Raw genomic sequence first — 27,146 nt, 5'->3', positions numbered from 1 at the left:
TAGTACCCATGCTGACCTGACAAGATATGCAGTACAGTGCCTTCAGAAAGTATTCAGACCCATTGATTTTTTCCCCACATTATGTTACATTACAGGCTGATTGTAAAACAGGTATTTTGACATTGAAAATGTATATATAAAAAAAAGAAATACCTCATTCAAGTAAGTATTTAGACCCTTTGCTATGAGACTCAAAATTGAGCTCAGGTGAATCCTGTTTTCATTGGTTATCCATGCGATAAATACTACAACATAATTCCACCTGTGGTAAATTCAATTGATTGGACATGATTTGGGCTCCCGAGTGGTGCAGCGGTCTAAGGCACTGCATCTCTGTGATAGAGGCATCACTACAGACCCAGGTTCAATCCAGGCTGTATCACAACCGGCCGTGGGTTGGAGTCCCATAGGGCGGCGCACGTCCGGGTTAGGGTTTAGCCTTCATTGTAAATAAGAATTTGTTCTTAACTGACATGCCTAATTAAATCAAAAATTAATTGGAAAGGCACACACCTGGCTATATAAAAGGTTAACAGTGCATGTCAGAGCAAAAACTAAATCATGAGGTCAAAGGAATTGTCCGTAGAGCTCCGAGACAGCATTGCGTCAAGGCACAGATCTGGGGAAGGGTACCAAAATAATTCTGCAATATTGGAGATCCACAAGAACACAGCGGCCATCCATCATTCCTAAATGGAAGAAGTTTGGAACTTCCTAGCTCTGGCCGCCCGGCCAAACTGAGCAATCGGGGGAGAAGGGCCTTAGTCATGGAGCTATCCAAGAACCCGAGTGGCCAGACGAAAGCCACTCCTTAATAAAAGTCACATGACAGCCCGCTTGGAGTTTGCCAAAAGGCACCTAAAGACTCTCAGACCATGAGAAACAAAATTCTCTGGTCTGATGAAACCAAGATTGAACTCACATCTGGAGGAAACCTGGCACCATCCTTATGGTGAAGCATGGTGGTGGTAGCATCATGCTGAGGGGATGTTTTTCAGGGGCTGGGAGACTAGTCAGGTTTGAGGGAAAGTTGAACGGAGCAAAGTACAGAGAGTTCCTTGATGAAAACCTGATCCAGAGTGCTCAGAACCTGACAGGGGCAAAGGTTCACCTTCCAACGGGACAACGACCCTAAGCACACAGCCAACACAAAGCAAGAGTGGCTTAGGGACAAGTCCCTGAATGTCCTTGAGTGGCCCAGCCTGATCCCGGACTTGAACCCGATCGAACATCTCTGGAGAGACCTGAAAATAGCTGTGCAGCAACGCTTCACATCCAACCTGAAAGAGCTTGAGATGATCTGCAGAGAAGAATGGGAAAAACTCCCCAAATACAGGTGTGCCACGCTTGTGGCGTCATACCCAAGAAAACTTGAGGCTGTAATCACTGCCAAAGTACTGCGTAAAGGGTTTATTTATACATTTATGTAAATGTGATATATATATATATTTTTTTTTTATATATACATTAGCAGAAATGTATAAAAACCTGTTTTTGTTTTGTCGTTATGGGGTACAGTGTGTAGATTGATGAGGGGATAAAAACAATTTAATCAATTTTAGAATAAGGCTGTAACGTAACAAAACATGGAAAAAGTCAAAGGGTCTGAATACTTTCCTAAGGCACTGTATATGGAGTGTTCGAGGGGATCGGCCTGAGCAAGGCTCTGTGAGGATTCGCTAATCACATAATGAGTCGTTTCTTTTTTTAAAGCTATGTAATTTGTAGATGGAACGCACAGAGGGCCTGAGAGTTGGAATCTGTCTCCCTCTACACACCCTGCAAACTCCAACTAAGGGTCTTTACTACTGTAGTGGAAGGAGAACTAGAGAGATAAAAACAGAGAGAGGGGGAGGGATTTAGACGGAGAAAGAGTGACCACATATGCCCTGTACCTATTTTCACCTCTTAGTGGGGAATATGTAACCCTTTGTCAGTACCCAGCCTGGCATTAGGGCTGTACACGCACCACATTGTGAGGCACTGACTGGCCATAGGTTACTCTGAGCTCAGTATGGGAATGAATGGCCAAACACTACACAATAATGACTTTGGTCCTGTTGGGATCAGTGTGTGTGTGTTGTGTGTTGTAACTCACAGTGTGTGCAATGGTGTTGGCGTATGTGTCAGCGATCCAGGACATCTCTCTCTCTCCGGTGCTCATGTCAGGAGCAGGCACATCAATACCTGGCCCTAAGGGGAGGAGGGGGAAGGGGAGTAAAGGTATATGTGAGGAAGGGGAGCATGTACACACTCTACATATTTCTCTCCCGTACGTACGCACACAGCTTTTTTTTCACACAAACATACACAATCACGCACTACACATGTTTAAGATAAATGTATTAATACATCTCAATACTTGTACATAGGGTTGCAAAGGGTTAGAAATCTTCTGGTAAGTTTCCGGAATTTGGGGAATTTTGCTTAAATTCATCAAAAAAGTTAGCTTTTAACAGTGAACATTTTTTGTGGGATACACATAGGCAACTCTTGGTCTTCTGACATATTTTGGTTAAACTATCCAGAATTCAATGGAATTGCAACCCCCTGCATGCACAGTGCACTCTTCCATCTCATGTACAGCTGATTCTCAAGATCTTGCACACGATGGAGATGCTATTGAGCCCACACTACTATACTGTCTACATGCTTTCTGGTAAGTTTTGATTACAATACTGGATGGGGTGAATATATTTTATATGACATACATTATATTTTGTTAACTTGTAAATAGTAGCCTACATCAGTGTGTTTGATTCATTTAGAACTTGTTAACCATTTCTGCTCGTTAGTTTTTTACTGCCATGTAGGTTTTAGCTTGCTGGAGCCTGCTAACCGAGGAGTGTTAATTCACCTGTTTCCATACATGTTCCATTTTAAAACATTTATCATCTTACAAAGGAGTTGTTTAATCTAACTGCTTAGCTAATTATCTGTACATGGAATTGAATCTTTACAGGAACATGCCAGGGGCACTATCTGATGTGTGGAGACATTTTCCTGCAGCTAATGTAGAAGGAAAAGCTGTGTACATTTGCAAATACTGTGCCAAATCATATGTGAAGAATGCAACAAAGATGCAGAATCATCTGGCCAAGTGCATAAAGTTCCCTCACCGCTCACAACAAGCAACCTCTGGCAAAAGTCCCTCTACTTCTATTCAAGGTAAAAATGATGAATCAGACACCTTATCGTTCATGGTCCTTCTGGAATCAGAAGTTGTTGTTTTTTACTCAATGGAGGAACGTAGTCAGAGAAATGCTGACGAATGCCTTGCTCGAGCTGTGTATGCAACCGGTTCACTTCTGATGCTCACAGGCAATGTGTATTGGAAGAGATTTCTGAATGTTCTTCGCCCAGCATACACCTCTCCAACCAGACATACTTAACCTACTCATTTGTTGGATGCAGAGTTCAAGTGAAGGTGAAGCAAATCATAGAGAAAGCAGACTGTATTACAATCATCTCTGATGGGTGGTCGATTGTTCGTGGGCAAGGAATAATTAACATCATCATCTCCACCCCTAAACCAGTATTCTACAAGAGCACAGACACAAGTGACAACAGACACACCGGTCTCTACATTGCAGATGAGCTGAAGACAGTCATCAATGACCTTGGACCACAGAAGGTATTTTCACTGGTAACAGGCAATGCTGTGAACATGAAGGATGCTTGGTCTAAAGTGGAGTCCTACCCTCACATCACACCCATTGGCTGTGCTGCTCATGCATTGAATCTGCTCCTTAATGACATCATGGTACTGAAAACAATGGATACACTCTACAAGAGAGCCAAGGAAATGGTTAGGTATGTGAAGGGTCATCAAGATATAGCAGCAATTTACTTCACCAAGCAAAGTGAGAAGAATAAGAGCACCACATTGAAGCTGTCCAGTCACACCCGTTGGGGTGGTGTCATCATCATGTTTGACAGTCTCCTGGAGGGGAAGGAGTCTCTCCAAGAAATTGCCATATCACAGTCTGCCGAAATGGACAGCCCCATCAAGAGGACCCTCCTGGATGATGTATTTTGGGAGAGTGGTAAGCAGCCTGAAACCTATAGCAGTAGCCATTGCACCAATTGAGGGAGACAATACCATCCTGTCTGATGTTCAGGAGCTGACTGACTGGAAGAGGGGTCTACTACCCCATCACTATTATTACATGTAAGGCAGAGACATCTCTATGTGTTTTGAGTTAACACGTCACAGTCATTAGCATACAGGATCATAGGGGACAACTGGCTATGTAAGACTGTGTGAGGCACACAGTCACGCTTACCGATGAAGCCTTTCTTGGCCAGCTCAATGGTAAACCTCCTAGTGATCTTCTCCAGTTCATTGTCCTAGAGAGAGAGAGAGAGAGAGAGAGAGAGAGAGAGAGAGAGAGAGAGAGAGAGAGAGAGAGAGAGAGAGAGAGAGAGAGAGAGAGAGCAAGTTAATATTGTTTGGTGTTCTCACGTTTGTTTATTTCACTTGATATGGCAATGCAAACACGTTTCCCATGACAATAAAGAAAGGCCCTTTGAATGTAATTGAATTGAGATGAGGGAGAGGGAGCGCAATGGAGAGAGAGGGGAAATAAAGAGGGCGAGAGAGTGAGCGAGAAAAAGAAAGGGGAGGGCGATAAAGAGAATTGATTGATCACAGTATGCACAAGGAGAGAGGGGGGGGTGGGTTGAGAGAAGGGTTTCCTTTGTCTCTGCCAGCTGAAGGACATACTAGTGTAGACACTGTGGCTGTCCGACAAAAAATATTGGTCGTAAGTTCTTACCGTGTATTTTTGTTGTTGTTATACAGACACACAAAATCAACTATAGTGAGCTTGTCTGATGCTTTAAGCGAGCTGTTTGATGAAATAATTGAGATGGAGTCGCCTCTTCACTGTTGATGTTGAGACTGGTGTTTTGCGGGTACTATTTAATGAAACTGCCAGTTGAGGACTTGTGAGGCATCTGTTTCTCAAACTAGACACTCTAATGTACTTGTCCTCTTGCTCAGTTGTGTACCAAGGCCTCCCACTCCCCTTTCTATTCTGGTTAGAGCCAGTTTGCGCTGTTCTGTGAAGGGAGTAGTATATAGCATTGTACGAGATCTTCAGCTTCTTGGCAATTTCTCACATGGAAAAGCCTTAATTTCTCAGAACAAGAATAGACTGATGAGTTTCAGAAGAATGTTATTTGTTTCTGGCCATTTTGGAACTTTATAATCAAACCCACAAACTAGTCTAAAGAAGGCCAGTTGTATTGCTTCTTTAAATCTGCACAACAGTTTTCAGCTGTGCTAACATAAGGGTTTTCTAACGATCAATTAGCCTTTTAAAATGATAAACTTGGATTAGCTAACACAACGTGCCATTGGAACGCAGGAGTGATGGTTGCTGATAAATGGGCCTCTTTACGCCTATGTAGAAATATTTTATAAAAAATAATTTAAAAAAACAGCCGTTTCCAGCTACAATAGTCATTTAAAACATTAACAATGTTTACACTGTATTTCTGATCAATTTGATGTTATTTTAATGGACTTTTTTTGTTGCTTTTCTTTCAAAAACAAGGACATTTCTAAGTGACCCCAAACTTTTGAACGGTAGTGTACGTTGGCAGTAGAATGGCTTAACTGACGAGCTCGGTGATTTTCAACATGGCACCGCATAGGATGCCACCTTCCCAACAAGTCAGTTCGTCAAATTTCAGCCCTGCTAGAGTTGCTCCGGTCAACTGTAAGTGCTGTTATTGTGAAGTGGAAACGTCTAGGAGCAACAATGGCTCGCAGCGAAGTGGTAAGCCACACAAGATAACAGAACAGGACCGCCGGGTACTGAAGCGCGTAGCAACGTAAAAATGGTCTGTCTTTGGTTGCAACACTCACTACCGAGTTCCAAACTGCCTCTGGAAGCAATGTCAGCACAAGAACTGTTCGTCGGGAGAATCATGAAATCTGTATGCATGGCCAAGCAGCCGCAAACAAGCCCAAGATCACCATGCACAATGCCAAGTTGTCGGCGGGAGTGCCGTTATTGGATTCTTGAACATTGGAAACGCGTTCTCTGGAGTGATCTGGCAGTCCAACGGACAAATCTGGGTTTGGTGGATGCCAGGAGAATGCAACCTGCCCCAATGCATAGTGCAAACTGTAAAGTTTGGTGGAGGAAGAATGATGGTCTGGGTGTCACGGCTTTCGTTGTGGGAAGGAGGAGTGGACCAAAATGCAGCGTGGTTGTTATTCATTTTATTTTAATAAAGAAACGATACACGATAAACTAACAAAATAACAAACGTCCGAAAACAGCCCTATCTGGTGCAAAACACAGAGACAGGAACAATCACCCACAAACACACAGTGAAACCCAGGCTACCTAAATATGGTTCCCAATCAGAGACAATGACTAACACCTGCCTCTGATTGAGAACCATATCAGGCCAGACATAGAAATAGACAAACAAGACATCCAACATAGAATGCCCACTCAGATCACACCCTGACCAACCAAAACATAGAAACATACAAAGTAAACTATGGTCAGGGTGTGACACTGGGGCTGTTTTTCATAGTTTGGGCTAGGCCGCTTAGTTCCAGTGAAGGGAAATCTTAAATGTTACAGCATACAATGACATTCTAAACAATTCTTCCAACTTTGTGGCAACAGTTTGGGGAAGTCCCTTTCCTGTTTTAGCATGACAATGCCCTGTGCACAAAGTGAGGTCCATACAGAAATGGTTTGTCGAAATCGGTGATGAAGAACTTCATTGGCCTGCACAGAGCCCTGAACACAACCCCATCGAACACCTTGGGGATGAATTGGAACGTCGACTGTGAGCCAGGCCTACTCGCCGAACATCAGCACCAGACCTCACAAATGGTCTTGAGGCTGAATGGAAGCAAGTCACCGCAGCAATGTTCCAACATCTAGTAGAAATCATTCCCAGAAGAGTGGAGTCTGTTATAGTAGCAAAGGGGGGGGGGGGACCAACTCCATATTAATGCCCATGCTTTTGGAATGAGATGTTCGATGAGCAGTCCACATACTTTTGGTCATGTAGTCTATCTATGACATAATGTTATAACAGAAAGCCATAGCAAACAGCCCTAACGCCAAAGGATATAAGTAAACAGTATATCTTGCTCTGTGGTGAGTGTCTATGTGTAGAGAGCAGGAGAAATGAGGAGATGCTAAAAGGATAAGACTAAACCTCTGATTTTCTTCTATGCTGGAGGGGAAAAGACAGAAAGTGTGTGTGTGTGTGGAAAGGGGTCACTGGAATATATCACTGATGTGACAGGGAGTAATATATGCTTCCTGTGCATCAGAGCGTTCCCACAATAATCGCCTACTATGGTATGTGTGTGTGTGTGTGTGCGTGTCAGGGCTACATTAAAAAAAACAGTTAAAGCAATGAGTTTAAAGCAGCAGATGAAAATGTTTAGCTTAAAATATTGATCAACTATTATTTCTTCACATTATAAGCGCAGCAATGTGCAAAAGGAAGTAGGCTACGTACGAATGTTCGTTCCTTAATGCAATTAGTGGGAAAACACTGTTGTCAAAAGCTCACTGCACATGCGAGCGGTTTCATGCGGCAGATGAAAATATCCGTTTGAAATTTAGAAAAAAGGGGAAATCGAATCTGCAATAACTTGCATGGGTTGCTAATATGACTAGGATTCTGCCTTTGGCTCCTGGACAATGAAAGAAAGTGTATATAAAATAATTGCCTCCAGGGATATGGTCTGATTTTGGCTAGGCTACTTTGAGGCAAGGTAAGACATGCTCATAATATGTAGTACGGCATTCCGGTTTCAAACAATTAAATACAGTACCAGTCAAAAGTTTGGACACACTTCCTCTTTCAAGGGTGTTCTTTATTTTTACTATTTTCTACATTGTAGAATAATAGTGAAGTCATCAAAACTATGAAATAACACATACGGAATCAAGTAGCCTGCCTTCCGTTGCCTACAGCGGCTTGAGAAAGTATTCACCCCCTTGGCATTTTTCCTATTTTGTTTGCTTAAACCTGGAATTAAAATAGATTTTTTTTGGGGGGGGGGGGTTGTATCATTTGATTTACACAACATGCCTACCACTTTGAAGATGCAAAATATGCTTTGGGGGGAGGAACAAACAAGAAATAAGACACAAAAACAGAAAACTTGAGGGTGCATGACTATTCACACCCCCAAAGTCAATACTTTGTAGAGCCACCTTTTGCAACAATTACAGCCGCAAGTCTCTTGGAGTATGTCTCTATAAGCTTGGCACATCTAGCCACTGGGATTTTTGCTTATTCTTCAAGGCAAAAATGCTCCAGATCCTTCAAGTTGGATGGGTTCCACTGGTGTACAGCAATCTTTAAAACATACCACAGATTCTCAATTGGATTGAGGTCTGGGCTTTGACTAGGCCATTCCAAGACATTTAAATGTTTACCCTTAAACCACTCAAATGTTGCTTTAGTATGCATAAGGTCATTGTCCTGCTGAAAGGTGAACCTCCGTCCCAGTCTCAAATTTCTGGAAGACAAAACAGGTTTCCCTCAAGAATTTTCCTGTATTTAACGCCATCAATCATTCCTTAAGTTATGACCAGTTTCCCAGTCCCTGTTGATGAAAAACATCTTCACAGCATGATGCTGCCACCACCATGCTTCACTGTGGGGATGATATTCTCGGGGTGATGCGAGCTGTTGGGTTTGCACCAGACATAGAATTTTCCTTGATGGCCAAAAAGCTACATTTTAGTCTCATCTGACCAGAGTACCTTCTTCCATATGTTTGGGGAGTCTCCCACATGCCTTTTGGTGAACACCAAACTTGTTTGCTTATTATTTTCTTTAAGTGATTACTTTTTTTCTGGCCACTCTTCCGTAAAGCCCAGCTCTGTGGAGTGTACAGCTTAAAGTGGTCCTATGGACAGATACTACAATTTCTACTGTGAAGCTTTGCAGCTCCTTCAGGGTTATCCTTGGTCTCTTTGTTGCCTCTCTGATTAATACCCTCCTTGCCTGGTCCGTGAGTTTTGGTGGGCGGCCCTCTCTTGGCAGGTTTGTTGTGGTGCCATATTCTTTCCATCTTTTAATAATGGATTTAAATGGTGCTCTGTGAGACGTTCAAAGATTCAGATATTTTTTTATAACCCAACCCTTATCTGTACTTCTCCACAACTTTGTCCCTGACCTGTTTGGAGAGCTCCTTGGTCTTCATTGTGCCGCTTGCTTGGTGGTGCCCCTTCATTAGTGGTGTTGCAGATCTGGGGCCTTTCAGAACAGGTGTATATATACGGAGATCATGTGACAGATCATGTGACACTTAGATCACACAGGTGGGCTTTATTTAACTAATTGTGTGACTTCTGAAGGTAATTGGTCGCACCAGATCTTATTTAGAGGCTTCATAGCAAAGGGGGTGAATGAATACATATGCACGAACCAGTTTTCCGTTTTTATGTTAATAAAAATAATAATATTTTGATACAAATAATTTTTTCATTTCACTACATCAATTTGGATTATTTTGTGTATGTCTATTAGATGAAATCCAAATAAAAATCTATTTAAATTACAGCAAAATAGAAAAAACGCCAAGGGATGAATATTTTTGCAAGGCACTGTATGTATTTGCTGTTTGAGATGCTGTAGCAGCTCTCACGCTGTCTGACAGATTTTGCACTCAAAGGCTCTGTATGCCGTACACGTGTGATGAAAAAGATAGGACTACATAACGAATATACTGTACACACGCGGCAATTTAATTCCTCCAGAGACCGATAAGCATGCCCAGTCTAAAGTATTTTCATCGACTGGTATTTCCATCAATTAATAGGCTAACAATGGGATTTGTTCTTCTTCTCCCGGTTTGTCCGGCTGCAATTTTATTTATCTACTTTAAAAAAATGTTTTTAAAAAACAGTCTATTAACAGCTAACGGAAACCCAGTGTGTGTGTGTTTGTGGTGGAGAAGAGCCAGTAAGCAGGCCAATCTTTCACTACCAGTTTTCAGTCTCATGTCAGAATTAGACGTTAATCCTTGTTTCTCAAAGGTCAAATTTAAAAGTTGTTCCAAACATTTCTAAGCGTTTAAGGTTAAGTTTAACTCTGAATTTCTAAGGATATGGTTAAGTTCAGGCATTAAGGTAAGGGTTGTTTGGAATAGGCTTAAATGTTTTTAATATCAATTTTTTTCTCTCTGGATTCAAACTTGCAACCTTTGGAATCAGAGAGATGCTTATGCCCATCCACCATCCCCGCCCACAACACCTTCGCTAAACCAAAGCTAAACCGAAACCTACTTGAAGGTAACAGCACTCACTGTTGCCGCTGGTAGCAGGTTTCCACGTCATCTCCCTCAGCCATAGATGGATGTAAAATACTGAATACTTGTATCACGGGTGACCTGGCTGCTCTTTCCCCTACATGACAACTACACACACACACACACACACAAACACACACACACGTATGTGTGTGTACGTGTATGTACAGTGCATATGGAAAGTATTCAGACCCCATGACTTTTTCAACATTTTGTTAAGTTACTCTAAAATGTATTAAATAGTTTCCCCCCCCTCAATCTACACACGATACCCCAGAGTGACAAAGTAAAAACAGTTTTAGAAATGCATTAAAAATAACTGAAATATCACATTTACATAAGTATTCAGACCCTTTACTCAATACTTTGTTGAAGCACCTTTGGCAGTAATTACAGCCTCAAGTCTTCATGGATATGACGTTACAAGCTTTACACACCTCAATTTGCGCAGTTTCTCCCATTCTTTTATGCATATCCTCTCAAGCTCTGGCCTCTCAAGGACATTCAGAGACTTGTCCTGAAGCCACTCCTGCATTGTCTTGGCTGTGTGCTTAAGGTCATTGTCTTGTTGGAAAGTGAACCTTCACCCCAGTCTGAGGTCCTGACCACTCTGGAGCAGGTTTTCATTAAGGATCTTTCTGTACTTTGCTCCATTCATCCTTCCCTTGATCCTGACAAGTCTCCCAGTCCCTGCTGCTGAAAAAAATCCCCAAGCATGATGCTGCCACCACCATACCTTATGGTAGAGGGATGGTGCCAGGTTTCCTCCAGACATAACGCTTGGCCTTCAGGCCAAAGAGTTCAATCTTGGTTTCATCAGACCAGAGAATTTTGTTTCTCATGGTCTGAGTCTTTATGTGCCTTTTGGAAAACTCCAAGCGGGCTGTCGTGTGCCTTTTACTGAGGAGTGGCTTCCGTCTGGCCACTCTACCATAAAGGCCTGATTGATGGAGTGCTGCAGAGATGGCAGTCCTTCTGGAAGGTTCTCCCATCACCACAGATGAACTTTGGAGCTTTGACCATTGGGCTCTTGGTCACCTCCCTGACCAAGGCCCCCTCCCCCTCCAAACTTTTCAATTTACAGTTTTTATTGATTGCTTAAACACAAAAACTGGTTCCTGTAGCACAAAAACCCATACTCTTACATCATTCCCAAAAACACACACACACACACACACACGTTTCCCATAAGCCTAAACACTATTCACCTGTTTCCACACGTTTCAATTAGAGGTCAACCGATTATGATTTTTCAATGCTGATACCGATTATTGGAGGATCAAAAAAAAGCTGATACAGATTAATTGGCCGATATATGAATGAACACTTATTTTAACTTAGTATAATACATCAATAAAATCAATTTAGTCTCAAATAAATAATGAAACATGTTCAATTTGGTTTAAATAATGCAAAACAAAGTGTTGGAGAAGAAAGGAAAAATGCAATATGTGCCTTGTAAAAAAGCTAACCTTTAAGTTCCTTGCTCAGAACATGAGGAAAAATGAAAGCTGGTGGTTCCTTTTAACATGAGTCTTCAATATTCCCAGGTAAGAAGTTTTAGGTTGTAGTTATTATAGAAATTATAGGACTATTTCTCTCTATAGCATTTGTATTTCATATACCTTTGACTATTGGATGTTCTTATAGGCACTATAGTATTGCCAGCCTAATTTTGGGAGTTGATAGGCTTGAACTCATAAACAGCGCAATGCTTGAAGCACAGCAAAGAGCTCCTGGCAAATGCAGGAAAGTGCTGTTTGAATGAATGCTTACAAGCCTGCTGCTGCCTACCACCTCTGTCAGACTGCTCTATCAAATCATAGACTTAATTATAATATAATAACACAGAAATATGAGCCGTAGGTCATTAATATGGTCAAAACCTGGAAACTATCATTTCAAAAACAAAACATTTATTCTTTCAGTGAAATACGGAAGCGTTCCATATTTTATCTAACGGGTCGCATGCCTAAGTCTAAATATTGCTGTTACATTGCACAACCTTCAATGTCATGTCATAATTATGTACAATTCTGGGGAATTAATTATGGTCTTTGTTAGGAGGAAATTGTCTCCAACCAGTTCACAACGAGCCAGGCCGCCCAAACTGCTGCATATACCCTGACTCTGTTGCACAGAATGCAAGAGAAGTGACACAATTTCCCTAGTTAAAATAAATTAATGTTAGCAGGCAATATTAACTAAATATGCAGGTTTAAAAATATATACTTGTCTATTGATTTTAAGAAAGGCATTGATGTTTATGGTTAGGTACACATTGGTGCAACGACAGTGCTTTTTTCGCAAATGCGCTTGTTAAATCATCACCCATTTGTCGAAGTAGGCTGTGATTCAATGAGAAATTAACAGGCACCGCATCGATTATATGCAACGCAGGACAAGCTAGATAAACTAGTAATAACATCAACCATGTGTAGTTAACTAGTGATTATGTTAAGATTGATTGTTTTTATAAGATAAGTTTAATGCTAGTTAGCAACTTACCTTGGCTCCTTGCTGAACTCGCGTAACATGTAGTCAGCCTGCCACGCAGTCTCCTCGTGGAGTGCAATGTAATCGGCCATAATCGGTGTCCAAAAATGCTGATTACCGATTGTTATGAAAACTTTTGTCACGACCGCCGAAGTTGGTGCCTCTCTTTGTTTGGGCGGCGTCATCGGCTTTCTTGCTGCCACGATCTACTTTTCTTTGTCCATTTGTTTTGTCTTGATTGTACACACCTGGTTTCCATTACATTATAATTTATTCCCTATTTAACCCTCTGGTTCCCACAAGGTTTTGTGCGTGTTTGTTCTTTGTTAAGTGTTCGCTCGTTTGTGTAGAGCTGGATTTTGTATTCCCTGTATGGAATTCGTTTTTGGTCTTATTTTCGAGTAAAGTACATTTTTACTCAGTTCTGTGTCCTGCGCCTGACTCCATCCTACCTGCTGCACTCAGACACTTGACATCGGCCATTCCGATTAATCAGGCGACCTATAGTTTCAATATTCAAAACTCTTCCTGCAAAACCTTACACAAAAGTGGCCAAATAAATCCTTCATTGTACTATATATTCATTCAGAAAACACATGCTCTCAATATAATTTACTCAAGTCATCACAACCTAAACTCAAAGAGCATATCTTTCTCCAGGTGCAAACATTAAGCCTCAATCAGAATTGCAGAATCAATAAATAGGGCCTAGAGGCATGTCCATGTGCTTTGCAACAACGGATCCTAACAATGCCCAAGTTGCAAGACAGAGAGGAAGAGGCCAACAACAACAACAAAGACAAGTCATCTCTGATGATATCCATGCCACCCTAGTTCATCATGTGCTCATACATGGGAGGACTATGAGAGAAGCTGGACAGCTAGTGCAACCCAACCTAAGCCGTTACATGGTTTCATCCATTGTCCGTACTTTCAGAAGGGAAAACGGGTCATTTGCCATGTGTTACTATGATACATGTAATGTTGTAGTGCATATAGACTGAATCTCCACTTTGTTATCAGTGTAGTTTTTACCACAGTAATGGATGACCATAGGTCAGTAATGGTCCCATTTTATTTTTGCAGAATTGAGAGGCGATCATCTATTGGAGGTAGGCGGAGACTTCTCACAGCTGAGTAGGAGACTGCCCTGGTGAATATGGTGATTGCCAATAATGACATTCGTTTGAGGGAAATTCAAACCCAAATAGTTGAAGACCAGGTAGTCTTCCAAGGAATTGACAGCATCAGCATTTCCACCATGGAACAGATCGTTCAGAAGAAACACAAGGACAAAGCAGCTGTATCGTGTGCCTTGGAAAGGAATTCAAACAGAGTTAAGGAGCAACGATTCCAATATGTGCAGGTAATTGCTATACGGTACAGGTTTTTTACAGTATGTAGAGTACGGCCCATCTCTCCAGCATATCAATACATGACTGTATAGTAATGTGTTACAGTAACTGCAGTACACAATCTTTCATTCCAGTACAGTAGTACACTACAGTACTGTATTTGTAGTACAGTAAAATGTGTGTTTTTTTTTTGTTTTTTTACTTCTGAAGAGAATGTTTGAGCTAGATGCCATGGCTGACCCACAGTAGTACATCTTCATCGATGAGCCTGGGTTCAACCTAACAAAAATGCACAAAAGGGGGCGTAACATCATTGGTCACCATGCCATCATACAAGTTCCTGGCCAGAGTGGAGGCAACGTCACCCTATGTGCAGCAATCAGCAATCGTGGCGTCCTCCACTGCCATGTCAAAGTGGGTCCATACAACAAGGCACAACTCCTTCAATTTCTAGATCTGCACAATAACATTATTCAACAGGAAGGGGTGCCAGGGCAACCAGAGAAAGCCCCATATGTTGTCATTTGGGATAACGTGAGTTTCCATCAGATTGCTCTGGTTCGCGCCTTGTTCAATGACCACCCCCAGGTTCACTGTTCTTTTTTTTGCCAGCATATTCCCCATTTCTGAAGCCGAATGTGGAATTTTTCTCAGTATGGCGGTGGAGAATGTATGACCGCAACCCCTACGTACAGCAAAACCTCCTGAAGGCAATGGTGGTCTGTGGTGATGTGTCTGTGGAGTCTATCCAGGGTTTTTCTTTTTTTGCTAAAAAAAATGCTATCTTTTTTCGCTTTTTCATTATGTGTGTAGATTGATGAAGAATTATAATTTGTTTTAAATACATTTTAGAATAAGGCTGTAACAAAATGGAAAAAGGGGTCTGAATACTTTCCGAATGCACTGTATGCGGGTATGTTTGTGCGTGTCTGATGGACTTACAGAGTAATTTTTGACGTTGATCTTGACACCAGCTTTAGCCCCTCCGAAGGGTACATCTGGAGAGAGAATAAAGCTTAAAAATTGAGGCTTAAGAACACACACAAACACAGACACGCACACACAAACACGCACACACAAACACGCACACACAAACACGCACACACAAACACGCACACACACTTCATTGCTTTGAAAACAGCTCACCGAAAATGCTAAGAAAAAGTGTGTATATTTGCATGAATTCAGGAGCATCAAGGCATGAATGAGATGTGAACATAAAGGAAGGAGAGGGACTTACCGACCACGGCACACTTGTATGTCATCAGAGAGGCCAGAGCCTTCACCTCATCAACAGACACCTCTTCACTGTAGCGGATACCTGCACACAGACACACAAACATAGGAAGTTAACGCCCAACAATAACATAACAAAACTAGTTACGATTTTTACTTCCTCTAGATAGTCAAGTTTGATCGTCTTCTAACATAACACAGCACACAGTAAAGTTGACAGGAAGCCAGTAGGGAAGCCAGTAGGGATGTTATGATTCACCGATAAGCATCAGTCCGCAGACCACAAACCCATCCAAATGTAGCACGCATTGGTCTGAAAATCGATTCGAACATTACAAATTGCAGGTTCCCAATTTTTTGGGGCTCATATTACATTGTCTCTACCTTCCGAAAATAACTAATGCGACCTCTCCTTTAGTGTCAATCTGCATGTAAAATGTGAACAGTTATTGATCTACAAGTCATTTTGCATGCAGAACATCCCCAGGCAATATCAGTGGCCTAGTCAAACTGCGCACTGTGCCCAGCTTCACGCGCTGGCCAACGCGCGGTAAGAGGCCTGTTCCTGATCTGGCACATATGCGCGACACCTTCAGCATTCAAATGCTAAAATGGCTTACTGATAGGAAAATTATGATTAAATGACTGAACAAATCATTTTAAATGGAACAGTAACTAAGTAAACTTATGCTCTGTTTTATTATATCTGATTAACAATATGAGTTCATAAGAAGGGATTGTGTGACACAGACAAGGAGTAATTAAAGTTAATGAACACCATTCCAACTAGGAAGAAATAAATGGTTTGTGGATTAAGTAAACAGATAAGGTAGTTAACCTATGGTTGAACCGACGAAACTGAGCTCTGGGGTGTTTTAGATAAGGAAGTGAGTGCATTCCTAGGTTTTCTGTTAATTACAACTGTCAGTTAAGTGGTGATGAATAATGTTGAGGGGTCAAAAGTTAATTAAATTATGTTGTATGACCTAGGAGTGTGTTAGTAAGTTAGAATGAACTTTTAACCTCACTTTGTCCCGGTCGAGAGGAGGGTATTCTGTTAAGCAATGAAATGACGTCATGTTATTGTATATAAACTGTTGCTCGTGGTAACGTGGCAGCGCGCTCCGAGAATAAATTATGTTACCTATTATTGAAATGGCTGGTCTCCGTCTATTTTATGCAAACAAGAATCTTACAAATTCTCATAAAATAGATTAAGGGTTTTCAATTAATGAAAACACATTGGCATAATTCAATTACAGTAACATTTACGTAATATTAAGCTTTATTAGCGGAGTGACAACCTTTGTCATTTGCTATGTTATTATCTATAAGCTGTTACAAATGGTGTTTTAGCGGAATAAAAGTAAGCTACCGGAGACACTGCTCATACATGTTGAACATGTTCAGGTTCATCATCAGCAATAGTGTTTGCCCTCAGAGCAATCTCAGTTCGTCGGGCATGGACTACAAGGTGTCGAGAGCGTTCCACAGGGATGCTGGCCCATGTTGACTCCAATGCTTCCCACGGTTGTCACGTTGGTGGGATGTCCATTCTTGATACACACAGGAAACTGTTGAGTATGAAAAATCCAGCAGCGTTGCAGTTCTTGACACAAACCAGTGCGCCGTTTACCTACTACCATACCCCGTTCAAAGGCACTTAAAATATTTTGTCTTGCCCATTCAACCACTGAACGGAACACATAATCCATGTGTCAATTGTCTCAAGGTTTAAAAATCCTTACTTAACCTGTCTCCTCACCTTCATCTACACTGATTGAAGTGGATTTAACAACCGACATCAATAAGGGATCATATCTTTCACCTGGATTCACCTGGTCAGTCTATGCTATGGAAAGAGCAGGTGTTCATAATGTTTTGTACACTCAGTGTATATGTGCTATATATTCACCGGCTTTGTTGTGCTATACATTCATAGCTAATTTATAAAATATACGTATTTATACATTACTAGCTTAAGTTAATCTGCTAAAATGACAAGTTAAGTTACACTGTGGCCCGTGTGGATGGGGGGGTAAAGCCTACTCTGGAGCAGTGGATCCTCTATACCAGCGGCAAGGGGAAACAGAGTGTGTACGCATGGGTGTTTGAATGTGTGTGCTAACTTTGGTTGTGCTATATTGGGCTGTGACGCTGTGACAGAGACCTACAGAGAGACAAGGGCACCGAGCACTGACAGGAAACTGCAGCTAGCAGTTTCCTGTCAGAGGACAGGGAGGATGTGTGCATGTGTGACATCATCTCTAAGCGCCATACCGTGTACTGAAGCCCAGTCCAGAAACCACCCCTAGCTAGCCAGTAGCCCCTGCTGTGTTAGAAGGGTGGTGTTCAGCAGAGTAGAGCACACCATAGCAATTACATTTCTCCTGTTTCACGCCACCTAAACATGACCTTCAGAGACTAGATAACCTAAGACTACTCTAGGAGTGTGTCACAATAAGATGCTCAAAGGCCATGAACATTTTGCTGAGACTCTCCTTTGAACTACAGACACAGCACTGACTGAGCTAGGCTGATTCAATTCACTGAACATAAAATAGATATATTTGTATCCCCCATTCTCCCATAACCACTCCTCCTTTGATTATCTTCCTCCTCGCGTCCTCCTCAACTCCTCTCCCATCCCCCACTACTGCAGCAAAGAAAAAAAATGTTGATAAACAATCCAATGAAATGAGTCTCTGGGTTGGCTAGCTCTCACCCACACACACAGACACACACAAAAGAAACAAACTGCCGTGTATGTTGTGTATACACACACAAACATGAATGCAAACACATGATACACAGGAACAAACATACACCCACACAGACAAACCCAATTGCCCAAGAGCACAAATTCACTACGAAGGGAGCCCATAGTGGGCTGTTAGTCACACAGTGGAAATGAGACCTACTCTAACAATAAAAACGTAATTAGGCATAGACTGACTCAGACTCTACACCACAGGCTCCCTCTTCCACTTCTGCTTGGAAATGAGGAGATGTTAGAGATTTAGCAGACTAAACGTCCTTTGAGAGTGACATACTTCCTGAAACTCCCTAACACAGAATCACGCTTGCACATGCAGGCACACAGTTCTGCAGTATTCCAGCTAGAAAATGTGAGGTTCTGCAACTATTGTAGTAGGACCCGGTACTCTGTAGAGAGCCTTGTTAGTTTGTTTGTTAGTCTGTTGTATCTGCAGCAGCAGCATTACAGCAACAGCCTTTACACTTTGTCATTCACCTTGACCATCATATATAAGTCAGCAGGACCAAGGGTCTCTCAGCTTGATTATCAATCATTAAACCTGAAAATGAATAACAGCCATCAGCCCTTTACCCTCTCTAGTCCCTACCCCATTGTTAGATAGGCCTAGGCCTACACAGATAGCATCAGCCCTTAACCCTCTACCCCCCCCCCCCCCCACCCCTACACACACTGACTGTAACAGGCCTTTACCTCATCTAACACCCATTTGGGGCTACAGGTAGCCTAGTGGTTAGTTAGAATGTTGGGCCAGTAACCGAAAGTTTGCTGGATCGAATCCCAGAGCTGACAAGGTAGAAATCTGACGTTCTGCCCCTGAACAAGGCAGTTAATCCACTGTTCCCCGGTAGGCAGTCATTGTAAAATAAGAATTTGTTCTTAACTGACTTGCCTAGTTAAATAAAATGTAAAACAAATAATAATAATAAAAAAATAAATCTAGCCTCACCATCAGTTCTCTGTGTGCCAAATAACTGTGCTAGGTAGGGAAGTTAAAGTCTTCAGGTCCTAGTCAAGGTTTTCAATAGTGGTTAATTGAACCATCTCTGTTAAAAAGCTTACACTGACAGAACAACAATGTTGCTGGATTACACAGAAAAAGGGAACATAGAAGCCATGAGAAGTGCAGTGGCAGCTGAAGTCAGAGCAAGGGGGAGAATGGTAAGTGTGGCTGAGCTGCAGAAAGAGAAAAGAGTTTGAGGGAAGCATCTGTTCTGGTGGCATGTGACCGCGTGAGTTAAGCATGCGTGACGCACAGTGGCGATGTGTTGTGAAAGTGATTTACATCATTAATCATCTATACACCAGTGTTCAAATATTCTGTCAGTCAGTAGGTGCACTTGATTCAGCTTACCTAGCACCAAGGGTAGGTGGTGAGCTGAATCAAGTAAGTAACGCTTAGTGAACACTCTTCCCTCCTCCTAGCACAATGCTGACGAATAGGAGCACCTGGGTACATCACCACCCCTTCCCCTCCTTCACTCCACTCCTCTTCAAACAACTGTTTATCCCCCTCTCCCTCACTGTAACCCATCCTGGTCCTCACCACACAAAGCAGGGCTGCACCAGCCTACAATTATCTGCTTTGAACCCTGAACCACATAGCCCCCCTCCTAATACCACACACACACATTCACACCCTGCAGCCTCGCCCCAGCCCCTCCTCACACCTGACCTCTGCCTGAGCAGAGAGCACCATGCTGCTTCACTCACACACACCTATAGGCTGGGAGGGAATACCCACATCATTTGCCCTTCACTGTTGTGTGTGTGTGTGTGTGTGTGTGTACTATGTCCTATTTCTGTTCCTAGATTGGTTATGTATGGGGCAGCTGGCAGCATGTGTTGAAAGTGATACAGGGGTGCCCGTGCAGGGCTTGCCCAGTGAAATGCCACATGCCAAATCACATGATCAGCTTCTCTAGCCACCACATCTCAGCTAACACTAATTGCACACACACACACACACACACACACACAATACAGTGTAACACCTGTGTTATAGCCAAATATATTAACCCATCATTGGTTATTATTGCTAACTCTGTCAATTAGTGCCTACACAAGAACTATGCCAGAGCTGGCTAGTCAACAATAGTCAGTATAAATGTTTGTATCTAGGTTCTAGTTACTGAGAGAATGCATTGATCAGAGCTCTGTTACAGTATAGAGCTATCTTGGAAACCAGTATGATTCGCTGATTAGCCCTGATAGCCCAGTGTCCTAGAGCTGATCAGGGGGCTATACTAGCTAGCCATGTCAGCTGGCTCCTGTTACTGTATGACAGCTATCTCCAGGCTGCCTCACTAGGTGTGTGGGAAGGTCATTGATCCAGTGTTGCAGAGCTACACTCCCCGCATGGCATAGCCATGACAGGCAGAAAGCTAACGTTACACGCTGTCGAAATAACCATATTCCACATTCAGACGAGTGTTGCTGTGAAATTAAACCCATGTAAGATACGTATCTTGCATTATCTGCTTCACTTATGGCTACCATTAGCGAAAGAGAGAATCAGTGCAGTTGTTCTCACAGCTGGGTAATGGGATAACTAAGTAGCTAGCTACCTAGCTAGCTAGCTAGCTAGCCAGCCTAGCAACAAGCTCGCTGTCAAACCGCACAACCACTTGAAGAGTTGAGAACCAGGAAGCGGTGCTTGGCAGTATCTTACCCCCCTTGCAGGGCGTCCTATGCTGGCTGTGCTGTGCGCGGTAGCCCTCCACTACCTCCCACTCTCCGTTGTCCCTCTTGATGGGGAAAGAGACGCTGAGGACGTGGTTGCAGGGCTTGATGATGCGGAGAATCCCCTTCACTCGTTTCGTCTTCTGTTCGGGGGTCTCTCTGCTCTTTAGGTCCTCCACAAGCTTGTCCTCAACGATGGCGGCTCCGCGGTCGAAGAAACCCTCCACCATGCGAAAGAAGTTGGGGTCGTCGGGCTGCTCGCTATACTGTCGGACCCGCATTAGAGAGGCCGATGCTGGGAGAGCAGAGTCCACGCACCCCGAGGCCAGCGCACTGCCCGCCCCACGGGATAACAACTCCCCGAAGTACCGGTACATGATTGAGCTAGTTGACTAACCGTTTAACGTTAAAATACAAATAAAAAATAACAACAGATAAAGGGGGTAGCTCGTTTGGTATCTATTAATAACAGGGAAAGAAAGAGGGGGATGGTTGGACGACACAGCAGTAGTCCTTCCCTGTGTCTAGTATTCAGACTGAATGACGGTTGGAAGTGCGCGCCCGTTTGCTTTAAAAGGCAGCGCTAACCAACTAGGCGAGGACGACTCCGAGACCGGGATGCACGCGGAAGAGGAGAGCGCAGCTCTGTGAAGGAGGTTCATTTAGCGGTGAGCGTGCACACGTAAACAAAGCGCGCTCCCGTGTATGTGTCCCTTTGATACAGTATGCTGCCTGATGTCAAATGTTTATTGTGTAAGTGTAAATTAGATGCAGCTACTGAATCTCCCAATGAGAAAATTGTGGAGTCATTCTGATGGGATCCTGAGAATTTCATTTTGTGGTATTCTAGATCGCTGTTCTGCTCCCGAGTGGCGCAGCGGTCTAAGTCACTGCATCTCTGTGCTTGAGGTGTCACTACAGACACCCTGGTTCGATTCCAGGCTGTATCACAACCGGCCGTGATTGGGAGTCCAATGGGGCGGCAGACAATTGGCCCAGCATCATCGGGGTTTGCCCAATGTTGGCTGTCATTGTAAATAAGAATTTGTTCATAACTGACTTGCCTAGTTAAATAAATATTGTTTTTTTTTAATGTAAATGCCACCTCTGAAAGTCTGACTGGAAAACAAATCTCTGAATATGTTTTAAGAAGCAGTTATTTTAATAAGAAAGACAAAATAATGTAAGACTGGTTGAAAATGTTATTCCATCAAAGTTTCCCCTAAATTATGAAAGATAAGATAATCTCTATAATCTCTTTTACTGGTCTGTTACAGATTCTCTCTCTTTCTCTGTCAAATCACATAGTGAGAACATCCGTTATAACAGATCCGATGTACAACTGATAGTAACCCAAACACGGCACCCAGGACCGAGTTTGGGAAACCCTGCTATAAAGAACCCTTTCCTAAGATGATCTAAAGAACTGTTAAAAATGGTTCTATATAGCACCCAAAAAGGGTTCCGCTATGGTTACAACCTTTTTTGGGGCAATATAGAACCATTTTTTATGTTTCTTTATAAAACCTTTATGGAGAAAGATTCTTTATAGAACTATTCTCAATCTGAAAAGGTTCTTTGTAGAACCATACTGTGCTTTTTTATTTAATAGACATATTATATGATTCAAATTCCATAGGTTTTATTATTGTGTTAATTAACAAGTTGATCTCGTGTTTGCTAGCTCTGGAATGGCTGGGGGTCCCTGGGGAGAGAATTACTGACTAAATCATCCCTTCTCAATTGACACAAGGCCATTCATAAGTGTTTCACAAGACACCTTCACTGACCAAAGTCATATCTAACATGTAATAGCATAACACAAACAGATCAGATCAACTGGAATGACACACTCACTTACTCACATTTGCACGAAAAGAGCTGTGAACAAACCACACCCCAAAATATTTCAATGAGACGCCTCCCCTACATTTTAATTATCACTAATTAAGGAAAATTATTGATTGAACTGCTAAGAACCATTAAAGGGCTGGAAGGGTCCTTTGGGTCAGTATGACTCCACATAGAATGTCTCTGTGTGTGTGCGTGCGCGTGCACGTGCATGTGTATGCCTTTTATGAATTCCTAAAAGTATGTCATAGTGTTCATATTTCCATGGTATGTGTAGTTGTGTGTAGGGTATCCACAGATAGTTAACCAAACTCCCCATTCGGTTGTCTCTAGTTGTGCGTAGGATATCTACAAATAGCCTATTCAACCAAATTGTGTTAAGTCTGTCTGAATAGAGAACCTGACCCCAGCCTGCATCTGTGGAGTGAACACAAGATAAAATTTGATTTGATCCTCCTGGGTCCTGGTACAAACACACACGTTGCGCAAACACAGCTACAAACAAACACACACACACGAACCCAGTATGTGGTTAGCTTCTGTGTAAAGCCCAAATCTGTCTCGGAGTGATATTTAATCAGGGATGGGCAATTTTTACCGAAAAAACTAAATATAATTACAAATAACCATAAAGATAAAGGTATCAAAATCATCTAAAAAATACAAATATTTTGTAATGTATTTTATAAAAATTAATGTACAAAAACATATTTGAAACTAGAGGGGCAAACAGCAACAAAATTCTCAAAAACAGTTAAAAGAAAATGTTGACTTGCTATGATATGATGATACGATATGTTGTTGTTTATCTACATTACTTGAGTAAGTCACTCGTGATAAGAGTTAAGCTGCTATATGACCAAAATGCCACGTTTATGTAAAAATGAACAGACCAAAATGAACTGCAAAGCACACGGGGTATTATTATTGGCCTTGTTTTGGGTTCGTTAGAATAATACTCAGCATGCTTTGCAATTATTTACTTTTAGATATATATTTATTATAGTTCATTTAGCAGACGCTCTTATCACACCATAGTGCCATCAGATTTCTGCAGCATGAAAGGATGGCCACAAATGTGAACCGCTTTGGGAAAAAAACGTATAACAAAGTATCATCCATCCTGCCTCTGATTTGGCAGACTCACTCAACACAAATGCTTAGTTTGTAAATAATGTCTGAGTGTTGAAGACTGCCATTGGCTGTCTGTAAATAAAATATTAAATAATGCTATCTGGTTTGCTTAATATACTTCTACTTTTGATACTTAAGTATATTTTAGCGATTACATTTACTTCTAACACTTAAGTCAATTTCAAACCAAATAGTTTTAGACTTTTACTCAAGTAGTATTTTACTGGGTGACTTTCTATGAAGGTATCTTTACTTTTACTCAAGTATAACAATTGGGTACTTTTTCCACCACTGCTCTATTGACGGCTACATGGAGCAGGCCTCATATTTGTCAGTCTCGTTCGCATACATGGGCTTGCAGTGCATGGCCTCCAGATTGCGGGCCTGACAAAAACTAGGGCAAAGCAATTGACTAGGTACTGCTCTTTTTCAGTTGTAGTGGGCAGCCTAGCTGTTTGGAGAAGAAGGTGCTTTCTGTACCCTTGAGTGCCATGAATACAGGGACATTTAAAATGTTTGGATCCTTTTTTTGTAAATTTAATTGGTGGATTCAAATAAGGTTTTAAAACTGTGTGTGTGTGTATGTGTTGGAAGGTTGAGAGGTGAAGAGTTGAAAGGGCTCCAACAAGAACCTTCCATTCGTACGTCTCTCTACAGGAAGCTGTGGTTGCTGTGGTTTTGTCACGCCTTGATCTGTTGCACCTGTCCTTGTGATATCTCCACCCACCTCCAGGTGTCACCTGTTTTCCTCATTAGTCCCTGGGTACTTATTCCTGTGTTCCCTGTTAGTCTGTTGCCAGTTTGTCTTGTCAACCAGTGAATTAGTTCCTTGCTCCTGGTTTTTGCTAGTCCTCCCAGTTTTGACCCTTGTCTGCTTTGACTCTGAACCACCTGCCTGACCATACTGCCTGCCCTGACCTCAAGCCTGCCTGCCTCCCACTCTGTTCCTCCTGGACTCTGACCTTGTTATGATCTTTTGCCTGTCCACCAACATTCTCTTGCCTGCCCCTTGGATTATAGTAATAAAACTCAAACCATCTGGGTCTTGCCCGGTGCCCTTATCTCAACACTGCTATTTGTAAGGTTAATTTTAACTGGATCTTGTGATTTTTTTAAACCATCCCTGAACCTGTGACCAGAAACAAGCTAAATAGAATACATGATCTATTGATTCTGTCTCTTTACAGCACAATCTTCAGAGCTGAGACTGTCGGATGCCCCATATCAACTCAGCAAAAAAAGAAACAACCCTTTTTCAGGACCCTGTCTTTCAAAGATAATTTGTAAAAATCCAAATAACTTCACAGATCTTCATTGTAAATGGTTTAAACACTGTTTCCCATGCTTGTTCAATGAACCATAAACAATTAATGAACATGCACCTGTGGAACGGTTGTTAAGACACTAACAGCTTACAGACGGTGGGCAATTAAGGTCACAGTTAGGACACTAAAAACTTAGGACACTAGAGAGGCCTTTCTACTGACTCTGACAAATACAGAAAGAAAGATGGGTCCCTGGTCATTTGCGTGAACATGCCTTAGGCATGCTGCAAGGAGGCATGAGGCCTGCAGATGTGGCCAGGGCAATACATTTTAATGTCCGTACCGTTAGACGCCTAAGACAGCGCTACAGGGAGACAGGACAGACAGCTGATCGTCCTCGCAATGGCAGAACATGTGCAACAACACCTGCACAGGATCGGTACATCCGAACATCACACTTGCGGGACAGGTTCAGGATGGCAACAACAACTTCCCGAGTTACAACAGGAATGCACAATCCCTCCATCAGTGCTCAGACTGTCCACAATAGGTGGAGAGAGGCTGGACTGAAGGCTTGTATGCCTGGTGTAAGGCAGGTCCTCACCAGATATCACCTGCAAATACTGGGCACAAACCCACCGTAGCTGGACCAGACAGGACTGGCAAAAAGTGCTCTTCACTGACGAGCTGCGGTTTTGTTTCACCAGGGGTGATGGCCGGATTCGTGTTTATCATGGAAGGAATGAGCATTACACCGAGGCCTGTACTCTGGAGCGGGATAGATTTGGAAGTGGAGGGTCCGTCAATTTCTGGGGCGATGTGTCACAGCATCATCGGACTGAGCATGTTGTCATAGCAGGCAATCTCAATGCTGTGCGTTACAGGGAAGACATTCTCCTCCCTCATGTAGTACCCTTCCTGCAGGCTCATCCTGACATGACCCTCCAGCACAATGCCACCAGCCATACTGCTCGTCCTGTGCATGATTTCCTGCAAGACAGGAATGTCAGTGTTCTGCCATGGCCAGCGAAGAGCCCAGATCTCAATCCCATTGAGCACGTCTGGGACCTGTTGGATTGGAGGGTGAGGGCTATGGCCATTCCCCCCAGAAATGTCTGGGAACGTGCAGGTGGCTTGGTGGATGAGTGGGGTAACATCTCACAGCAAGAACGGGCAAATCTGATGTAGTCCATGAGGAGGAGAAGCACTTCAGTACTTTATATAGCTGGTGGCCACACCAAATAATTTTCCTTCCTCATGATGACATTATGGACTTTACAGTTTCAGAATTAGTGCTACAGGAAGCAAATTTCTGTTTCAAAAAGCTAGCCTTAGCTTTCTTAACTGACTGTGTATATTGGTTCCTGACTTCCCTGAAAAGTTGCATATCGCACGGGCTATTCGATGCTAATGCAGAACGCCACAGGATGTTTTTGTGCTGGTCAAGGGCAATCAAGTCTGGGGTGGTACCAAGGGCTATATCTGCTCTTGGTTTTACACTTTTTTGAGTGGGGCATGCTTATTTAAGTTGGCGAGGAAAGCACTTTTAAAGAGCAACCAGGCATCCTCTACTGACGGGATGAGATCAATATCTTTCCAGAATACCCGGGCAGGTTGATTAGAAAGGCCTGCTGAAGTGTTTTAGGGAGCGTTTGACAGTGATGAGGGGTGGTCGTTTGAAATAAACAATACAAATGAACAGTAGACATTACACTCACGGAAGTTCCAAAAGAATAAAGACATTTCAAATGTCATATTATGTATATGTAGTCTCTCTCTCTCAATCTCTCTCACACACTCTCTTTCCCTCTCTCACTCCATCCATCTCTCTCCCATAAGTAGCAGAACTGATAGAGAGAATAAAAATTAATAGGAACATTTTTGTTATGGATTAATGAGAAATTAAATGTCCATGTCATTTTATTTACAGATGAATTTTGAATCTCTGTTCATTATGTGGGTGGACACATTTGCAGTTCATTTTTTTTTCCTGTAGATGACAGTTGTTCTCTGTGCTGTCCCGCTGGAGACCTAAC

The 27,146-nt window shown here is 42.4% G+C and overlaps 1 protein-coding gene across 1 annotated transcript in view; it reads right to left on the bottom strand.

The window, feature by feature from the left end:
* Window positions 1-21,470, bottom strand: part of LOC135523808 (glutamate dehydrogenase, mitochondrial-like) — a 44,479-nt gene extending 23,009 nt beyond the window's left edge. Inside the window, exons 1-5 of the mRNA XM_064950735.1 lie at window positions 20,850-21,470; window positions 15,407-15,487; window positions 15,109-15,164; window positions 4,287-4,350; window positions 2,099-2,193 (exon numbers count right to left, since the gene is read on the bottom strand). Of these exons, the coding sequence (XP_064806807.1) occupies window positions 2,099-2,193; window positions 4,287-4,350; window positions 15,109-15,164; window positions 15,407-15,487; window positions 20,850-21,237 (684 nt within the window). The 5' untranslated portion in view covers window positions 21,238-21,470. The remainder of the gene's footprint in view (window positions 1-2,098; window positions 2,194-4,286; window positions 4,351-15,108; window positions 15,165-15,406; window positions 15,488-20,849) is intronic.
* Between the last annotated feature and the right edge of the window lie 5,676 nt (window positions 21,471-27,146).

The sequence above is a fragment of the Oncorhynchus masou genome, chromosome 31 (genome assembly GCF_036934945.1).
Source record: "Oncorhynchus masou masou isolate Uvic2021 chromosome 31, UVic_Omas_1.1, whole genome shotgun sequence".
Classification (NCBI taxonomy): Eukaryota; Metazoa; Chordata; class Actinopteri; order Salmoniformes; family Salmonidae; genus Oncorhynchus; species Oncorhynchus masou.
Note: the sequence above shows the minus strand (reverse complement) of the source record. Positions and strands in the feature narration are given on the sequence as shown.